The sequence below is a fragment of the Heterodontus francisci genome, chromosome 6 (assembly GCF_036365525.1).
Source record: "Heterodontus francisci isolate sHetFra1 chromosome 6, sHetFra1.hap1, whole genome shotgun sequence".
NCBI classification, from domain to species: Eukaryota; Metazoa; Chordata; class Chondrichthyes; order Heterodontiformes; family Heterodontidae; genus Heterodontus; species Heterodontus francisci.
The window spans coordinates 140,806,871-140,824,643 of NC_090376.1; the positions used below are offsets into that span (position 1 = coordinate 140,806,871).

General features: G+C 41.6%; 1 protein-coding gene across 2 annotated transcripts in view; it reads right to left on the minus strand.

Moving 5' to 3' along the window:
* Positions 1 to 2,455: 2,455 nt before the first annotated feature.
* slitrk6 (SLIT and NTRK-like family, member 6) overlaps positions 2,456 to 17,773 on the minus strand; it is a 35,064-nt gene continuing 19,746 nt past the window's right edge. For both annotated transcript variants that reach the window (XM_068034365.1, XM_068034364.1), the window contains one exon: positions 2,456 to 6,166. In XM_068034365.1, coding sequence (XP_067890466.1) covers positions 3,572 to 6,142 — 2,571 coding nt within the window. In that variant the 5' untranslated portion in view covers positions 6,143 to 6,166 and the 3' untranslated portion in view covers positions 2,456 to 3,571. The remainder of the gene's footprint in view (positions 6,167 to 17,773) is intronic.

A 17,773-nucleotide genomic window follows, 5' to 3' on the forward strand; every position in this document is an offset into this window, starting at 1 on the left:
TAAGAGAAGCATAAACAAAATGGGTGAGAGATTTCAATGTCCACCACCAAGAGTAGCTCAGTAATATCACCATTGACCAAGCTGATCACACTGAGGCATAAAGGTACTAGATTGGGTCTGCATCAGATGATAAAGGAAACAACATGAAGGAATAAACTACTCTATCTCATTGTCACCAACCTGCCTGTTGTAGGCATATCTGTCCATGATAGCATTAATATATGCTCCGTCGTGTAGTATGGTATCGTCCTGATATTAAATTAATGGATCTAGTCACCAACAGTTGGCATCAGGAAATACTGTAAGCCATCAGCAGCATAAGTGCATAACACAACAATTTGTCACCTCAGCATCCAGTGCATCCTTTACTGTTCTATCTCCATTAAGCCAGGAGACTAACGTTGGATGGAGAATGTAAAAGGGTGAACCTTCATTTTTTATGCTTCTGGTATTTCTCATGTATTTTCTCATATCCCTTATTATCTAGTCTTTCTTTTATGCATCCTTACTATGCACAGGTTGTCTGTTGTGTTTGCCTATATTACAACAGTGACTGCACTTCAACAATGATCTGTTGGTTATAAAATGTTTTTGGACAACCTGAAAGGATGAAAGGAGTTATAAATGCAAATTTTCTTTTTTGGACTTTGTATTCAATCTAATCTCCTTACTCATACATTGGATTGCAGCCTTTGCTACAACTTTCTCATTCCTGGTTTGAATGTTTTCAGTCTATGTACTATCCAACTCATAAGTAAATGTATGTCACTGCTGTCGTGCTATTTTATGTACCAACTTTGCTGTTCAGTTCTCCTGGGCTAGACCTCTTTGATTCTGCTATAATTCATTGTTTTTCATTTCTACACCCTATTTTATTTCAGACAGTGATAATGACCTTAGCAATCTGACCTGAATAATGGGAAACAAACAATTAAAGGGGAGCTTTTCATTCCTAGCCATTAGACCATTATGCATAGAAAATTATTTCTCAGTATGTGCTCCCAGTATATTCCAGGGACACCAAAGTATAAAATCTCACCTGAATATATATAAAATAAAATATTAAGAATATGTACAACATATTACATACCTATTTCACCTTAAATTGCATCCTCAAATCCCAGTTCTGTGAACTGATGGAAGATCACTTATTTTGCACACAATGAAAGATTGACTTTAACTCCCTCTGTCCGGTGTAATTGGGATGGTTGCATCCTGTAAATGCCATCAGGTCAATTACTGCCCCAATGGTGTTGCATCTGCCACCATCTCAGGAGGTTTCTAAGATGGGTGGCTGGAGTCCCCGCCTGTTTCACGTGACCGACAAAAAAAGCTTTGGGCCATTACTTGACACCTGCAACCGGGGCCTCTAAATAGCTCAGGCATCTCTGCATTAAGAATTGGTGAGCAGTGGGCATTTTCTTGTTCTCTGCCTGTGTTTGTAATTGGCCATAATACCTTTCATTAATCCATTCCTTTGCCTATCTTCAGAAGGCCTTCTATTCTCATAATATCAAACATTTTTGCACTGGCAAAGCTAGAAAATTTGTATGTTTACATGTTTATATTTTCTGTATTGACAAATTACTGTGTCTGTGAGTGACCTCTTCCAGTCTTAAGATTTGAACCTCAATAGACCATGGAAATGCATTAACATATCCCATTGCGCAATTTTCTATTTACATATTGAACAGGATCACACAAATATGCCGACTGGGTACTTAAGGTTTGTTAGCCAAATGATAGCTGATTGTAATCTTGAAATTCTTTGATTTGAATTCTTCCCTTTCTGCAACATCTTTTTCTTGCAATACAATTTCAAATACAGTTCGCACTTCATACAGCAGGCGTGTTTGTGCTAATGTGGTTTGCCTGCTATATGTGGTGGATGGTAAAATTGACTCGTCATTTGACAGCCTCAACCAGTTGTTGACACTGAAAAACTACGGGAGGCAGTCAGCAAGCGATGTCTTTGGGCAACTTCAAACAGCCAATTGAAGCTGTCTTCAGTCTCCACTTTCTGACTGCTTCCTGCAACTGATTACAGTGCAAATAGCTGATTGAAGGTGCCTGAATAACTGACTTTGCCTGAAGTCAGTGGAGTAAGTTCTGAACAACACAAAATTATTGGCTTGATATAGGTGGCTATCTATGGTAAGCATAGATGGTGCAAACAAAGACATGCTGGATATTACATCAGAGCTCCTCTCACTCAGGCCACTGTCACTGTGCTAGAATTGCAGTGGAAATCCTGTTTGCACGGGTAAATATGGTTCCTGACCCACCAAAGTTACATCTGTGGAGCAGGTGCACTGCTGAGGAAATTCCTGGGATTGTCTGTGCAGAAATGAACAGCAGGAATAAGACTGGTTCCATATTTAAGCGAGGCAGAATAGAAAGACGTGGTGAAAGGAGAGATTCTTTTATCCTGACTTTATTTCAACTAAATTTCAGTGCGCATATTTTATTATTTTTTACAAGAAAGGCACCCCTGATTTATTTGCAAAACTGTACAGAATAAATAGCTTACAGGAATCTTACATTTTTGTAACTGAAAAAATAGCTTGCAGACTTCTATATTGTATTTGAAACAAATCGTACTCTTCAACATTTTGGTCTTTGTGTGCTTTTTTCCCCTACATGTGTCAGCTTTTAAACATAGAGTGATTTGAAGATTTACAAATAAAAAGCACAACTTTTTTGTTTCAATTTTTCTTAAAATAAAAAGCAGTGAATGTAGTCCCAGGCTTAGAGGAACTGGGAATGCCTACCGATATAACTGACACAAGAGAAACGTCACAAAGAGAACATGAAACAGTCTAAATACAGTGTGCAGACACCTCTGTGTCTGCTTCTTATACAGTAGTTACTTCAGACTTGCAGATTTGCAAGTACAAACTATAGTCTATAATTTAAAACAAAATCCAGCAGCATCAGAAGATTGGATTGTCAGAAGTCATGTAACACACCCCCATATCAGACAATGAAATCACAACATAAGACTGTAAGAGAACGTATGTTAACTAAAATAAAAATGAACAAGGTCACTGGTTTACATTGACCGAATCAGTCAGATGTCTTTTTGTTACATGCAATTATTACTGTTGTTTTGGGGATCACGTTCCACGATTTCATGCATTTTTCCATGAAAACTGCAAACCAGTGGCCTTGAAAATAAGGCTCCCAGTAAATGTGCATACAAGCAGTAATCACACCTTCAGGTACCCCCTTTTAACCGCCATTGATTCACATGACAACATTTTTAGGTTATATTAATAGGATTGTCTTTATAACTACAAAATGATCGTCCTGACGCTTTATAAAGCTTTGTGCTTGACTACCGTACAGTCTGCATACATGAAACAAATGCTGTTGGGCAGATATTGTACTTGTATCTGCATTCTCAATGGCTGTTCCCAATGCTTTGTCAATTGATCCCTGAGTTTAATAAGGATTACTGCTGTATTGTATGTAGAAAAAGGGAATCATCTGTAAAGGCACTAATGTCTTAGTATAGCAAATGAGCTCATTTATCATAATGTAACTGCCAAGGTTAATACCCTTCAAAAAGTCATGGTTGGTTCAATGCTGTCTGTTGTTCGAGTACCTCTAGGTAGTCAGGTTCAGTTTGTAGCTTTGCTTTCAGCTCAAAATATTCATTTTTTGTCTCTTCCACCACAACTCTTTTAGGTCTTGAATACATGATCGCTTCCATCAGTTTCAGCTCTTCATGCCTTGATGGGTAGCGACCATCGAGTTCTGATTGTAGCGGCGGGATATTTTTCTTCAGGTATTCAGTGATCCCAATTTGCTGAAGCTCCCTTTCTTTTTCAAGAATATTTCTGTACATTGAACCAGGATCACGGAGGGGCATAAATTCTGGTGTCTGCTCTATTACGCTGAATTTGGAACCTGTGAGTAGGGCATCATTTTCTCTCATCAAGTGACTCCTGTAAATCATTTTTGGTTCATTTCCATCTTTGAGTTCATTGTCCAGCTCCACATCTCTAATGTTATAAGGACGGCTTCTGCACACTGGACCTAATGCGTTAATTGTGTGCTGCTCATATATATTTCCATCTGGTCGTTCTTCAGTATGGTGGGTCCTCTTATGTCCATATACGCTATACTGAACGTGCAATGGACTGCAGTCCTGTACTGGAGTTGTTTTATGCTTTTTCTTTGACCTCCTCCGACGATGCAGCACAAGGACCACTATCCCGGCTGCGCTAAATACAATCAATATGAATACCACCAACATGCTAAGGATCAAAACAGAAAGTGGCACTGTGTCCATGATAGAACTTAAGAGGGTGGAGGCTGTACCAGTGGCTACGGTGGCCAGGTTGCTTTCATTGGGTAATGTTGGTGGGGCCAGGATATTTATTAATCCAGGACATATCAATTCATTGTTTAACATTTTCAAATCTTTCTTGGCAAACTTTTCAGGAGATTCACACATAATCTCGCTCACAGTTACATTTTTATTGAGTTTTTCCATCCATTGCTTCAAGCTTACCAAGTCACAAGAGCAATCCCATGGATTGTCTTCTAGATCAATTTGAACTAGAAATTCAAGTCGATCTATTACATTGCTCACAGGGAGATGCATAAAATGGTTATGTTTAAGATTTAATCGTAAGAGTGGAACACCAGCAAATATATGTGGAGGCAAACTATGAAGGAGGTTATTGTTCAAATATAAGACCTTGAGCTGTGGTAGGACACTGAATGTCTCTGGTAATATCTCTTTGATTATATTGTGTTCCAGATACAAGTATTCGAGGCAACGGAGCCCGATGAACATTTCTTTTGTTAATCTTACAATACTATTCCCATTCAAATATATCTTGTGTAGATTGGTGAGGTTCGCAAAAGCACCATCCTCAATTACTGTTATCCGGTTGTTTCCTAAATGGAGTAAATCTAGGCTGCCATAATCCAGTAGATCAGATTTTGTCACAGACTGGATAATGTTGTCAGTCAAATAAAGTTTTATTGGATTTGGTGGACTGGGTACAAGATCTGATAAACTTTTAATGTTTCTTTCTTGACATTTCATTATTTGTCCTACATTTGGTTGTGTGCTGCAATGACATGTTGTTGTACAGGGCGACTGCGGATGACTCGCAGGCCTTGTCATAGGAACTTTACCGTCATCCTGTCCATCAGGTTGTGGAATATATGGATCCCTTTTAGGTTCTTTAAGAACTGATTTATTTGCACTATGAATGTTGATGTGAGTATTATCAGCAACTGGAGTTACCACCAAATGAATTGAATTTATAGGTTCTTCAAAGCCTGTACCAGATCCAGTAGGGCAAATCTCTGTAATTGGCGTTTTGGTTAAAACTTTACCTTTCAGTCTAAATGGGTGAACACAAACCACATTGCCGATATCAGATTGGGGAGGCATGTTCTCCAGCCAGGATCTGAGTGGTAATGAATCACAATCACATTTCCACAGGTTATCCTCCAGTTGAAGCTCCATTATTCTGCCAATATGCTCCAACAGACCAACATAAGGAAGCGAATCTAAATGATTTCCTCGAAGGTCCAGGTGTGTCAGGGGCACAAAGCGGAAGATGTTAGTGGGGAGAAAGGGGATTGCATTGTCGTTCAGGATGAGCACTTTTAGCCGATGAAGCTTGCTGAATGCGCCAGGTTCAATAACGTGGATTAAATTATTGTCTGCCTGGAGAAATTCCAAATTGTCCAGTCCCCGAAATGTGCCCTCTCGCAAAACTTCCAAATAGTTGCCATTTATATGTAAGCGTTTCAGAGAACTAAGGCCAGTGAAAATTCCAGCTTCCAAGTCTTGCAAATTATTTTTGCCCAGGTGTAGTGACAAAGCATTCTTGAAGTTGATAAAGCCATTGCGATATAATATGGTCACAAAGTTTTCTTGTAAGTTAAGGTTGTATGTACATTTCTGAGGTGGTTTTATTTGGGATATTTCAGTAATGTCCCTGTTTTGACAGTTTATGTGCAGCAAACCGTCTCTTTCCTCACAGGAGCAAAGACTCTCACACACTTCCTTATCTGAAGCATTTGAAGGATCTGCTTTCTGGGAATTGATTAGAACTAAGACTGCACTTAGAAGAAGGATCCAGGTCAACATTTTCTCAGAAGTAAAGTCCATCAAAATTTCACGGTGGTCAGATATCTGAAAAAAATCCACACAATTTTTGTTATATTATGAACACTGTATGTTTAGAGGAACAGAAAGTATGTTTCTGATTTAATTCTAAAAAAATAACTTAAATAGAGACATACTCTATTATAAATAGGATCATGTTTTAGGGTGCGTTTGCATTGCAAATTGAGTGGTTGTGCCAAGCAGTTCTGCTTCACACTGACACTCATATGCAGTGAAATTCTAGAGCCATTGGTCACCTGACGCAACACAGAGAAACTCTTGAGTTGCAGACTCACACCGGATATGCTTATCACCACACGGAGTGTAACTCTAGTACATTACTACTTATATGGACTTCCAGAAAGCATTCGATAAAGTCATCCATAAGACTAAAAACGAGTCGATCGGAGTACTTTCTATACAGTGAAAAGCTAGAAGCAGTGGTGGGGCAAAGAGACGTGGGAGTCCATGAACATAGTTCTTTAAAATGTCCTGCACAGGTACAGAAATTAATCAAAAAGACTAATGGAATGCTGAGCTTTATATCTAGAGGATTAGCATACAAACAGAAGCAGTTATGCTAGAGCTATACAATGCCCTAGCTAGACCACACCTGGGGTACTGTGTTCAGTTCTAGGCACCATACCATAAGAAGAATATATTAGCTTTGGAGATTGTGCAGCGTAAATTTACCAGAATGACACCTGGACTGCAAGGAGGAGATTACACATATGAAGGTTGTATTGTCTGGAATCTAGAAGGTTAAGAGATAATTTGATCAAGCTATCAAGATATTAAGGGGAACTGATAGGGTAGCTAGAGAGAAACTACTTCTACTGGTAGGAGTCGAGACTAGGGGACATAGCCTAAATTTAGAGCTAGCTCTTTCAGCGATGAAGTTAGGTAACACTTTCACACACAAAGAATTGTAGAAGTTTGAAACTCTCATCCACAAATGGCAGTTAATGCTCAGTCAATTATTATTTTAAATCTGAGATTGATAGTTTTTATTAACTCGAGGTACTAAGGGATATGAGGTAAAGGCGAGTATATGGAGTTAATTCACAGATCAGTCATCATCTCATTGAATGGTGGAAGGGGGTTGAGGGACAAAATGGTCTACTCTCATTCCTATGGTTCCTATATTTCTATGCTCCTATGCATTGTCAAGCTGGGTGTAAAATGTGCATGAATCTTCGGGTCTTTTTAAGCAGTTAACTTTAAAGGTTAGACAATTTGAATGCTGCAAATGCACCGCCTAAACATTCAAAATGTCACTGCCTGGAAAGCGGCTACATGCTTGCAAACACACAGACACAGGAACCTCTCCTTAACAGCAGAATTAATTTCAGTGAGCCAGTATAAATAGGGCACTGCCAGTCTCAGACATCAAGCAGCAATCTAAATGCACCCTTAACATCAAAACATGCACTAAGACAAACCTGTAAGCTCCAATATCCTTCATTTGAATTAAAATGTCTAAGGGCGAATTTTCATTTTGGACATTCCCAGTACAGAGCTTTGCACACTGGAAGCATATCTTGGGCATTCAAGTGTGATCCTAGGGCTTTCCAACCATTAACTTTTAATAGACTGAAAATCATGGCAGGGGCAAGTGGTTTAATTGCCTTATAGGGCTGAAACTGTTTAATGGATTGAAATTGCTTGCATTTGTAATATCCCTAGGTGAGCTCTATGAGAACGTGAAGCTCTGCACTGAGAAGCACTAATGATGAAAATTTACCCTTTTCTGCTTATCTTCAAGCTGCTTATTGTGGTGCCACCTTTTTGGTCAGATTACACACTTATATAGTAAAAAACCAGCAATTTATTTGCTGTGGTTTATCTTAGATATTTGTAGAACATCAAGTATAACAGTTCATAATGGCAAGGGGAGTACACACAAGCAATGCATTTTCATCATTTAATAAACTTAAACACAACAGATAAACACCAATATTGCATCAATACATCAGCACTTTACAACATCATACTTGCCATCCTAATTTTCTGTCTAACCTTCTCCACACAGTCTGTCTCACATTCTCCTCTTATTTGTTTCCAACTACTCCAGAAATTAATGCTATATCTAAATAGTATGAACAATTTAAGTTGTCTAAATATCACATCTTGCAAGATGTAGTGAGGCATAACCATTCCTGTTCTTCAATTAGAACATTTTAAAAGTGCATTGACTTTATATTAAAAATTCCTCTTTCCAAATTATCATGTGGAATTATCTTATATACATGACAGAACTCATTCTTAATATATATAATTATGAAGAAACATCAAGTGGGGACATCACACATAACTCAAAGGCTCTGACTACGTCATCATGTCTGTATTACTGCCAACAGATGCATGATCACAGCATGGTAAGTGGGGGTTACCAATCATATCAAAGTTAAGTGGTATAGTTCCAGTTTTTGCACAGTTGCCCACAGGTTGTGAACTCAAATCCAGCATGGCAATTGATGAAAGTGAATTTTAAAAGTTTAGTAATTTTTGGTGGTATAATAGGAAAAAAAACTGATCAGGCTCCCAGAAATCAGGCTATTTCACTAATTCTAAGAAGGGAACCTGATCTAGCCTACATGTGACTCTAGTCCACACTATGATTGACTTTTATGGCTTTCTGCAGTGGAATAGAAAGCCACTCAATTGCTTTGATATTCAGGGATAGAAACTAAATATTATCTTACCTAGAAACTAAATGCAGACTGACCAACATTGCCCACATTCCAAGAGCAGAAGTATGAAAACATATCTCTGCAGGAGACCAGCACAGTCCAATTTGACTGTATATAATTCCAATGCTGGTTTTTATAGGAGTCCAAGACTTTACAAGAAGAGAATTGTCCCACCTGCACACACGTGGACTGAATTTTATTCTCCCGCTGCCGGGAGCGGCGGCAGGTGAAAAAAATGATGGCATGCACACGCGGGCTACGCGCCGCCTTGCCGCTGCGACCTAGCCCGTGGCGGCTCATTTCCATGCTAAGGGCAGTTTTTCCCCCCCCCCACAAATCACGTGGTGGTGACGGGCTCTGCAACACCAGCAACGGTGTCAGCTGCCTCTGTGCAGGCGCTGGCACCATTTTTGAAGGGCTGCCAGACCTGCACAGTGAGTACAAAGTTTAACCCTGGAACCTCCCCCCACCACCCACTCCCCACTACACTGTAAGTGTGACCTCATCCCAATAATACACAGAAAATAAATGGTAGGCCCGTTTCAACAACCCCCTCCCCACTCCGCCCCGCCCCACCCCCGCAAAGCACTTAAATTGAATAGTTGACCTCTCCTCCTGCCAACTGCACAACATACTTCACAGATACTAACGTGAGGCCGGGAGACACTTTGGGCTCAAGTAAGCTGTCCAACATCATAGCAGTTTAGCTTGTTCATTAAACCAAAGGCTGCTCAATTCCCAGCAGGGAGCTGTGCCCGGAGGGAACACATTGTCGGCAGCACAGGATATTTCATTCATCAAAATTAATAAATGGAAAAATGACAGACTGTGAGCTACAATTTCCCATGGTGTGCACCCTGCAAGCACAGCTCCCGACTTGGAGCATAGCATTGGACCTCAAGTTCCATCACATAGCCCTTGTCAGTTGTTACTTGATTATTTTTAAATCTTCAGACCAGATTGTGGACAAACATTTTTAATATTATTCAAATTCAGTCTCTGGAAGTGATGCGTGTATTATCTATACATAGTATTTTATATTGTCATGAAGACCCCCACCTGGCAAGAATAAGACATATTAATTTTGTCATATGAACATTAATTTTAAACTGTTACTGTAATGAAGAGATAACTTGTTTAAAGAGATCAGCAGTGGCTGGAAAAAAATTGCATTCTAAGAGAAAGTTGCCTAGGAAAAGACAATGGGAACTGCTCACTGATACAATTAACAGAGAATGGTTTGGGCAATGGTGATCCACATCTTGTTAGTGTAAGAGACAGCACTACACCCACCCACCTCCCCCCCATCCCCCTGCCCAGCCCCACCCCTCCCCCCATCCCCCTCCCCCCCCCCCCCCCCCCCCCCACTGAGAGCTTTAGAATCCAAAAACACAGGAGTTTGTTATAGAAGCGAGTCACATGGCTAACCTGCTGGCCCAGGTCTGGTTTTGAACTACTCACATGACAGCTTGGGTCAGACTGCAGATTGCAACTGAACTTGGAAGAAGAGAGCCTGTCTCTCTCTCTCCCTCATTAATCTCCGAATCCACTGAAGTCACTTAAACCTCAAGAGAGAAAAGACTCCGACATCGAAACAAGTTTTAAAGTGTGCACTGGGCCCCAATGAAATGGCAAGACTTACCGGCAACGAAAGAACCTACATCGAACTCAAAGGACCGTAAATAGAAACCCAGCTATTAGCTCAAACTTTTCCCCTTTATTCTTTCTACTTTTTCTGTCTCTATCTGCATGTGTGTTTATCACATATGCATGCTAGTGTGGTTGAATCACGTATTCGTAGTCATTAACCGAATTAGAGTTTAAGATTAATAAACTTCCACCTTTCTTGTTTAAATCTAAGAAAACCTGTCTAATTGATTTCTTTGCCTTACAATTGGAAAGCAGTGAACAAGGATTCACTGAGGGGAAGCTAAAAACACGGTGTCTGAAAAAATTAAACCCTGTTACGGTTAAACCAGGCAAAGGCTGAGAGGGAACCCGTAGACCCTTGTCTCACCTGGTCGTAATAATATTCTTGGTGCAAATTAGCATGTGCCAGGAACTGAATCTTTTGTAATACATTCAGGGTCATGCATAACATAAATATATAATATACTTCTGTAGCAAATTTAGGCATTACAAAATATGTTGCATAAATACATGTGGAGCCAAGATGCTGTATGTTTGTCCTAATTATAAATAGCTATGATTTAGAAAGCATTGTGATACTGATGGTCTTTAGCATGGTGGAAGATTCTCACAATGCTCCACAAAGAGAAACAGCAGCTGCAAGAGTGGAGGTAGAGGCAGGAATATAAAGAGCAGCGACCTGTGGCCCCAGACCAAAGGCAGCAGTGGTGAATGCAGGTATATAAAGAGCTCTGCTAGGAACTGTCGGAGGGTGTTCGAAACAAGATTTCAAGAAAAAAATTAGTGTGGCATCGCAGGAATACAAGTAAGTAATTGGTTCATGAGTATTTCTCCTTTTTTTTGTTTTTTTCTCTAAATTAAGAGCTGCAAAATTAAAAATTTTCAGTTGGGGTAAGGAAAATCCTAAGTGATTCCCCCACCTTCTCCCCATAACCCTGCACATTCTTCCTTTTCACACAACTGTCTAATTCTCTTTTGAATGCTTCAGTTGAACCTGCCTTCACCACACTCTCAGCAAGCTCATTCCAGACTTTAACCACTCATTGCATGAAAAAGTGCTTCCTCATGTCACTTTTGCTTCTTTTACCCATTACTTTGAATCTGTGCCCTCTCGTTCTCAACCCTTTCACGAGTAGGGACAGTTTCTCTCTATCTACTGTGTCCGAACCCCTCAGGATTTTGAATACATCTATCAAATCTCCTCTCAGCCTTCTCTTCTCAAGGAAAACAGTCTAACTGTCTCCATTCGATCTTCATAATTGAAGTTCCTCATCCCCGGTACCATTCTTGTGAATCTTTTCTGTACTCTCTCCAATGCCCTCACATCTTTCCTAAAGTGCGGTGCCCAGAACTGGATGCAATACTCCAGCTGAGGCTGAACCGGTGTCTTATACAAGTTCAACATAACTTCCTTGCTCGTGTATTCTATGCCCCTATTAATAAAGCCCAGGATACTGTATGCTTTATTAACCATTCTCTCAACCTATCCTGCCACCTTCAATGACTTACGCACATGTACACCAAGGTCCCTCTGCTCCTGCACCCTCATTACAATTGTATCCTTTGTTTTATATTGTCTCATGTCTACTACTAAAATGAATCTCTTCACATTTCTCTGCATTGAACTTCATCTGTCACCTATCCGCCCATTCCACCAACTTGTCTATGTCCTTTTTCAGTGCTACACTAGCCTCCTCACAGTTCACAATGCTTCCAAGTTTCATATCAACCACATACATTGAAATTGTGCCTTGTACACCAAGGCCTAGGTCATTAATATATATCATGAAAAGCAAGGGTCCCAATACTGACCCTTGGGGAACTCCACTACAAACCTTCCTCCAGCCCGAAAAACATCCATGAACCACTACTCATTGTTTCCTGTCACTCAGTCAATTCTGTATCCTTAATACTAAGAATATTAGCACAGCTTAGATTAAGATCATGAAGGGCAGCTGAGACCTGTTGTTTGCAATTCCTGTGCCATGTGGGAACTTCAGGATTCTTCATGTGTCTTGGGGGAATATGTATATAGGAAGTATCTCCAGCTGCTTGAGCTCAAGCTCAGGATTTCTAAGCTTGAGGAGCAGCTGGAGTCACAGTGGAGCATCAGATTGAGGAGAGTTTCCTGGATTGTAATTTCCAGGAGGTGGTCTCCCTACAGGCAGAGAAAGTTCAGCTGACCATCCAAAAGAATAGGAAGAGGCAGGAAGTGCAGGAGTCTTTGGGGTGTGTGCCACTCTCAAACAGGGACTCAGCATTGGAGATTGATGGAAGTGATGACATCTTGAAGGAGTGCAGTCCAGAACTTGGCACCAATTGGAAAGGGACTGCACAGGAGGGAACAGTGAAGAGTAGAAATGCAGTCATTATAGGAGATGTCATAGTTATAGACAGACTTTTCTGTAACTGTCATCATGAATCCCACATGATGTGTTGCCTCCCTGCTGCCAGGGTAACGGACATAGGAACATAGGAACAGGAGTAGGCCATTCAGCCCATTGAGTTTGCTCCGCCGTTCAATACGATCATGGATGATCATCCACATTAATGCCTTTTTCCCACAATACCTTCATATCCCCTTATGCCATTTGTATTTAGAAATCTGTCAATCTCTGCTTTAAACATACTCAATGACTGAGCTTCCACAGTCTTCTGGGGTAGAGAATTCCAAAGATTCACAACCCTCTGAGTGAAGAGATTTCTCCTCATCCCTGTCCTAAGTGGCTTCCCCCTTATTTTGAAATTGTGTCCCCTGGTTCTAGACTCACCAACCAGGGGGAACATCTCAGCTGCATCTACCCTGTCTATCCCTTTAAGTATTTTGTAGGTTTCAATGAGATCATCTGTCATTCATTGAAACTCTAGAGAATATAGGGCCAGTTTCCCCACTCTCTCTTCATAGGACAGCCCTGCCATCCCAGGAACAAGTCTGATGAACCATCGTTGCACTCCCTCTTTGACAATAATATCCTACCTAAGGTAAGGGGACCAAAACTGGACACAGCACTCCAGGTGCGGTCTAACCAAGGTTCTATACAATTGAAGCAAGACTTCACTACTCCTGTACTCAAATCCTCTTGCGATAAAGGCTAACATATCATTAGCCTTCTTAATTGTTTGTTGCACCTGCACATTAGCTTCCAGTGACTTATTGACAAGAACACCAGGTCCCTTTGTACATCTACACTTTCCAATCTCTTACCATTTAAGAAATACTCTGCACATCTATTCCTCCTACCAAAGTGGATAGTCTCACATTTTTACACATTATATTCCATCTGCCACCTTCTTGCCCACTCACTAAGTCTTTCCTAATCCCTTTGAAGCCCCTTTGCATCTTCCTCACAACACATATTCCCACCTAGTTTTGAGTCATCCATGAATATGGAAATACTACATTTGGTCCCCACAGTCAACTCATTGATATATATTGTGAACAGCTGGGGCCCAAGCACTTATCCCTGCGGTATCCCACTAGTCACAGCCTGCCAACACGAGAATAGCCCATTTATTCCTACTTTCTGTTTTCTACCTGTTAACCAATCCTTAATGTATGCCAGTATATTACCTCCTGTCCCATGTGCTTTAATTTTGCTAACCAACCTACTGTGGGGGACTTTATCAAAAGCCTTCTGAAAATCCAAGTATACCACGTCCACCAACTCCCCTCTTTCAATTCTGTTAGTAACATCCTCAAAAAGTTCCAACAGGTTCGTCAAACATGATTTCCCATTCATAAATCCATGTTGACTATGCCCAATCAGATCATTATTATCCAAGTGTCCTTTTATCATATCCTTTGGAATAGATTCTAGCATTTTCCCAATAACTGATGTTTGGCTAAAAGGTCTGTAATTCCCTGTTTTCCCTCTCCCTCCCTTCTTAAATAGTGGGGTGACATTTGTGACCTTCCAATCTGCAGGAACCATTCCAAAATCTATAGAATTTTGGAAGATGATCACCAATGCATTCACTATCTCCATAGCTACCCCTTTCAACACTCTGGGATGTAGAAAACAGATCCTGGGGACTTAACAATCTTCAATCCCAATAATTTCTTCAATATAACCTTGTTACTAATTCTAAGACTATCCATTGCCTATGTACTGTCATACCTTTTAATGTATTTTCCCAATCCACCTCAGCCAGTTTGCCCCTCATACCTTCATAATTTCCTTCAAATTTAACACCCTGGCTTGAGATTGAACTACCTCACTTTCAAACATAATGTAAAATTCTATCATATTATGGTCACTCATCCCTAAAGGTTCTTTTACAACAAGATTACTAATTAGCCCTTTCTCATTACATAATATCAGATCTAAAATAACCTGTTCTCTAGGATTTGACAAAATATCACATAAAAGGCTGGTTAACAAATTTGATGCTCAGGGAATCGGAAGGTTAGTGTCAGCTTGGATAAAAAATTGGCTTAAGGATAGAATACAGCGCGTCATGATAAATGGTTATTTTTCAAACTGGAGAATGGTTGACAGTGGTGTTCCCATGCATCAATGCGAGAACCACTGATTTTATTGATATGTATGTACAATATATAAATGATTTGGATAGTGAAATACAGAGTAAAATTTCAAAATTTTTGCCAATGATGCTGAACGTGGAGGTGTGGCAGACAATGAAGATAATACAAATGGGCTGCAACAGGACAGAGATAGACTAATAGAATAGGAAGACAAGTGGTAGATGGAATTTAATACAGAGAAGTGTGAGGTGATGCATTTTGGCAGACGGGATAGGGGAGGCAATATAGACATAATGGCACAGGTTTAAAGATGTACAGGGACAGAGAGGCCTGGGTGTTCATGTGCATAGATGTTTGAAGGTAGCAGGACATAGTGGGCTGGATTTTATGTGGCCATCACCGAGTGCAGCGGCGGCCGTAAAAGATGGCGGCCCGCACGCGCAGCTTTCACTCCGCGGAGCCGCGGCACCTCAACTGGGCAGACCCCCCCCTCCCCCGATGACATGGAGGGGGTGGGCGAGCCATCTCCGGCAACAGTGTCCAGTGCCACTGTGCGGCTGCCGGCGCCATTTTTAAAGGGCTTAGAGCCCAAAATGACAATTTAAATTTTTAAAGGAACAGTGAATATAAAGTTATTAAAAATAATTTTAAAAATCTTTCCAGCCCCTCTCCCACCCCCCCAATAGCATTACGTCATTCCTGCCCTATCCCCCCACCCCCAAAATACTTACCTTGAATATATGACCTTCCCCCGCCTCCTCAAAGTTCACAACCTTTCACCTTTACCTTTTCCCATCACCCCCTAGACCAATCAAATAAGTATGACCCCATTTCTCCCCTCCCTGACTGATAATCGTCCCTCCGCCCCTCCTCCCCACAGATGGTGCGCCTCGTTTCCCTGGACTTACTGCGAATCGAAGGCGCGGCACTGCCGGCTGCTAGGATGAAGGTCGCAGTGGCACTTCAGGAGGTGACGGGAAAGCCTTTAACTCAGGTAAGTATTAATCTGAATATTTATTTGACGGTCAGCTGGGGGTGGGGGCCACCACGAGCCCTCACTGCCACCATCAAGATCGGGTTGGGCCCTGCTGGCATCGAGGTCAGTGGTGGGCCTCATCTGGGGCAATCTTCATGCACCCCCTGCCCCCCACCATCACGGATCCCGACGTCAGGGACCCTATAAAATCCAACCTATTGAGAGAGTAGTTAGCAAAGCATATGGGATTTTGGGCTTCATAAAGTGAAACATTGAGTACAAAAGTAGAGAAGCTATGCCTTTATAGAGCTCTGAGAATTCTCAAGAGAATTGCATGCAGTTCATGTCAACACAATTTACGAAGGATGTGAGGGTGCTTGAGAGGGTGCAGAGGAGATTCACCAGAATGGTTCCAAGGATGAGGGATTTTAGTTACAGGATTAAGTTGCAGAATCTGGGAATGCTCTCTAGAGAGTCGGCATGGACTCGATGGACCAAATGGCCTCCTACTTTGCCCTAATGATACTACTGCATCGATTTTATACGGGCGACAGGAGTCCCGGCGATGGGCTGGAACGTTTGGGTGGGGGGAAAGGTCGACAACACCTTGGCCCTCTATCGGACCCCCAGCCAAATCCAATGGCAGGCAAGCAATTAGCTGCCAACCATGGGGGATGTCATCCCTTTACGGGACAAAATCCTGCCTCCAAGAGCTGCCAGACAATTGGAGGCCCAGCAGCTCAGCTGTACCAGCAGCACCACCAGGTGCGGTGACCACTGCCAGGACTACAGTAGGCCCCGTGCAGTGCTGATAGAGGCGATCCCAAGACCAAAAAGTGGGATCGGATACACCAGGGTCAGTCAGGCAGGCCCTGGTGAGGGTGGGGATGGGTCTTGCCACAGGGGCATCCTCTGTGGGTCATCGATTGCCTCCAAGAGGAGTCCCCTCCCCCCCGAGCTCACTAGGAGCTGCCAGGTGAGGTCCACGATGTGGCAGGTCCCTTCGACATTGGCAAAGTGGCGGAAGAAGGCAGTCCTTAAGGGGCCACTTAACTGGCTTAATTGACCTCCCAGTGGACTTTCCATCCACACAGTGGCCACCTCAGAAAAAATGGCATGGGGCAGGACAACATCGGGTACACAGCCCGACGCCACCTCACACTATTTTGTGTTCCCACTCCCAACTCCAAGCACTGAATAAAATCTAGTCTTATGACTCTCTGATAGTACTTTGAATGAATTCTGGACCACACTGCAGCCTGATATAAAACAAAAAGTCAGCTCCAAAGGGATAATAAGATCTGAATTTATTCAAATTCAACCAATTTATTTTAACTTATAAAACACTGAAATCAGGGCATTTTGGCTCATTTTGCATTTGGACTGTTACAGATTTTTTTTGTATGTATGAGATTTCCCAATGGTAGTTTAGCTCCAGTCAAAAAAATGTGTTGAATGTGCGTGCAGTTGAATAAATCTGATGTATATAAATGGGTCTCAATTTTAACCCTCTCCAGGTACCCGTTCATAATGGGTGGGGTAGTTAAAATATCATGATTGGCTAACGCAATCCCACACCTGCACCTTTAAATTTTAAAATGCAATTATAAAGCCCTGGACAAGACTCTCACCAAAGGCAGGTGAGGGCCAAACTAACATACAAAGTCACGGCCCGATGATATCATTGGCCGCATGACTTTAATTTAACAGTAAGTGAGGGAGAAGTCTAAGCTCTGGGATTTCTGGCAGCTGATATGAGGTGGGAGCTGAAGGTCCCCTAAGGTAAGTGGCTCTTTTAGCACTCCTTGAGGACTCGGAGGAGCAGAAGT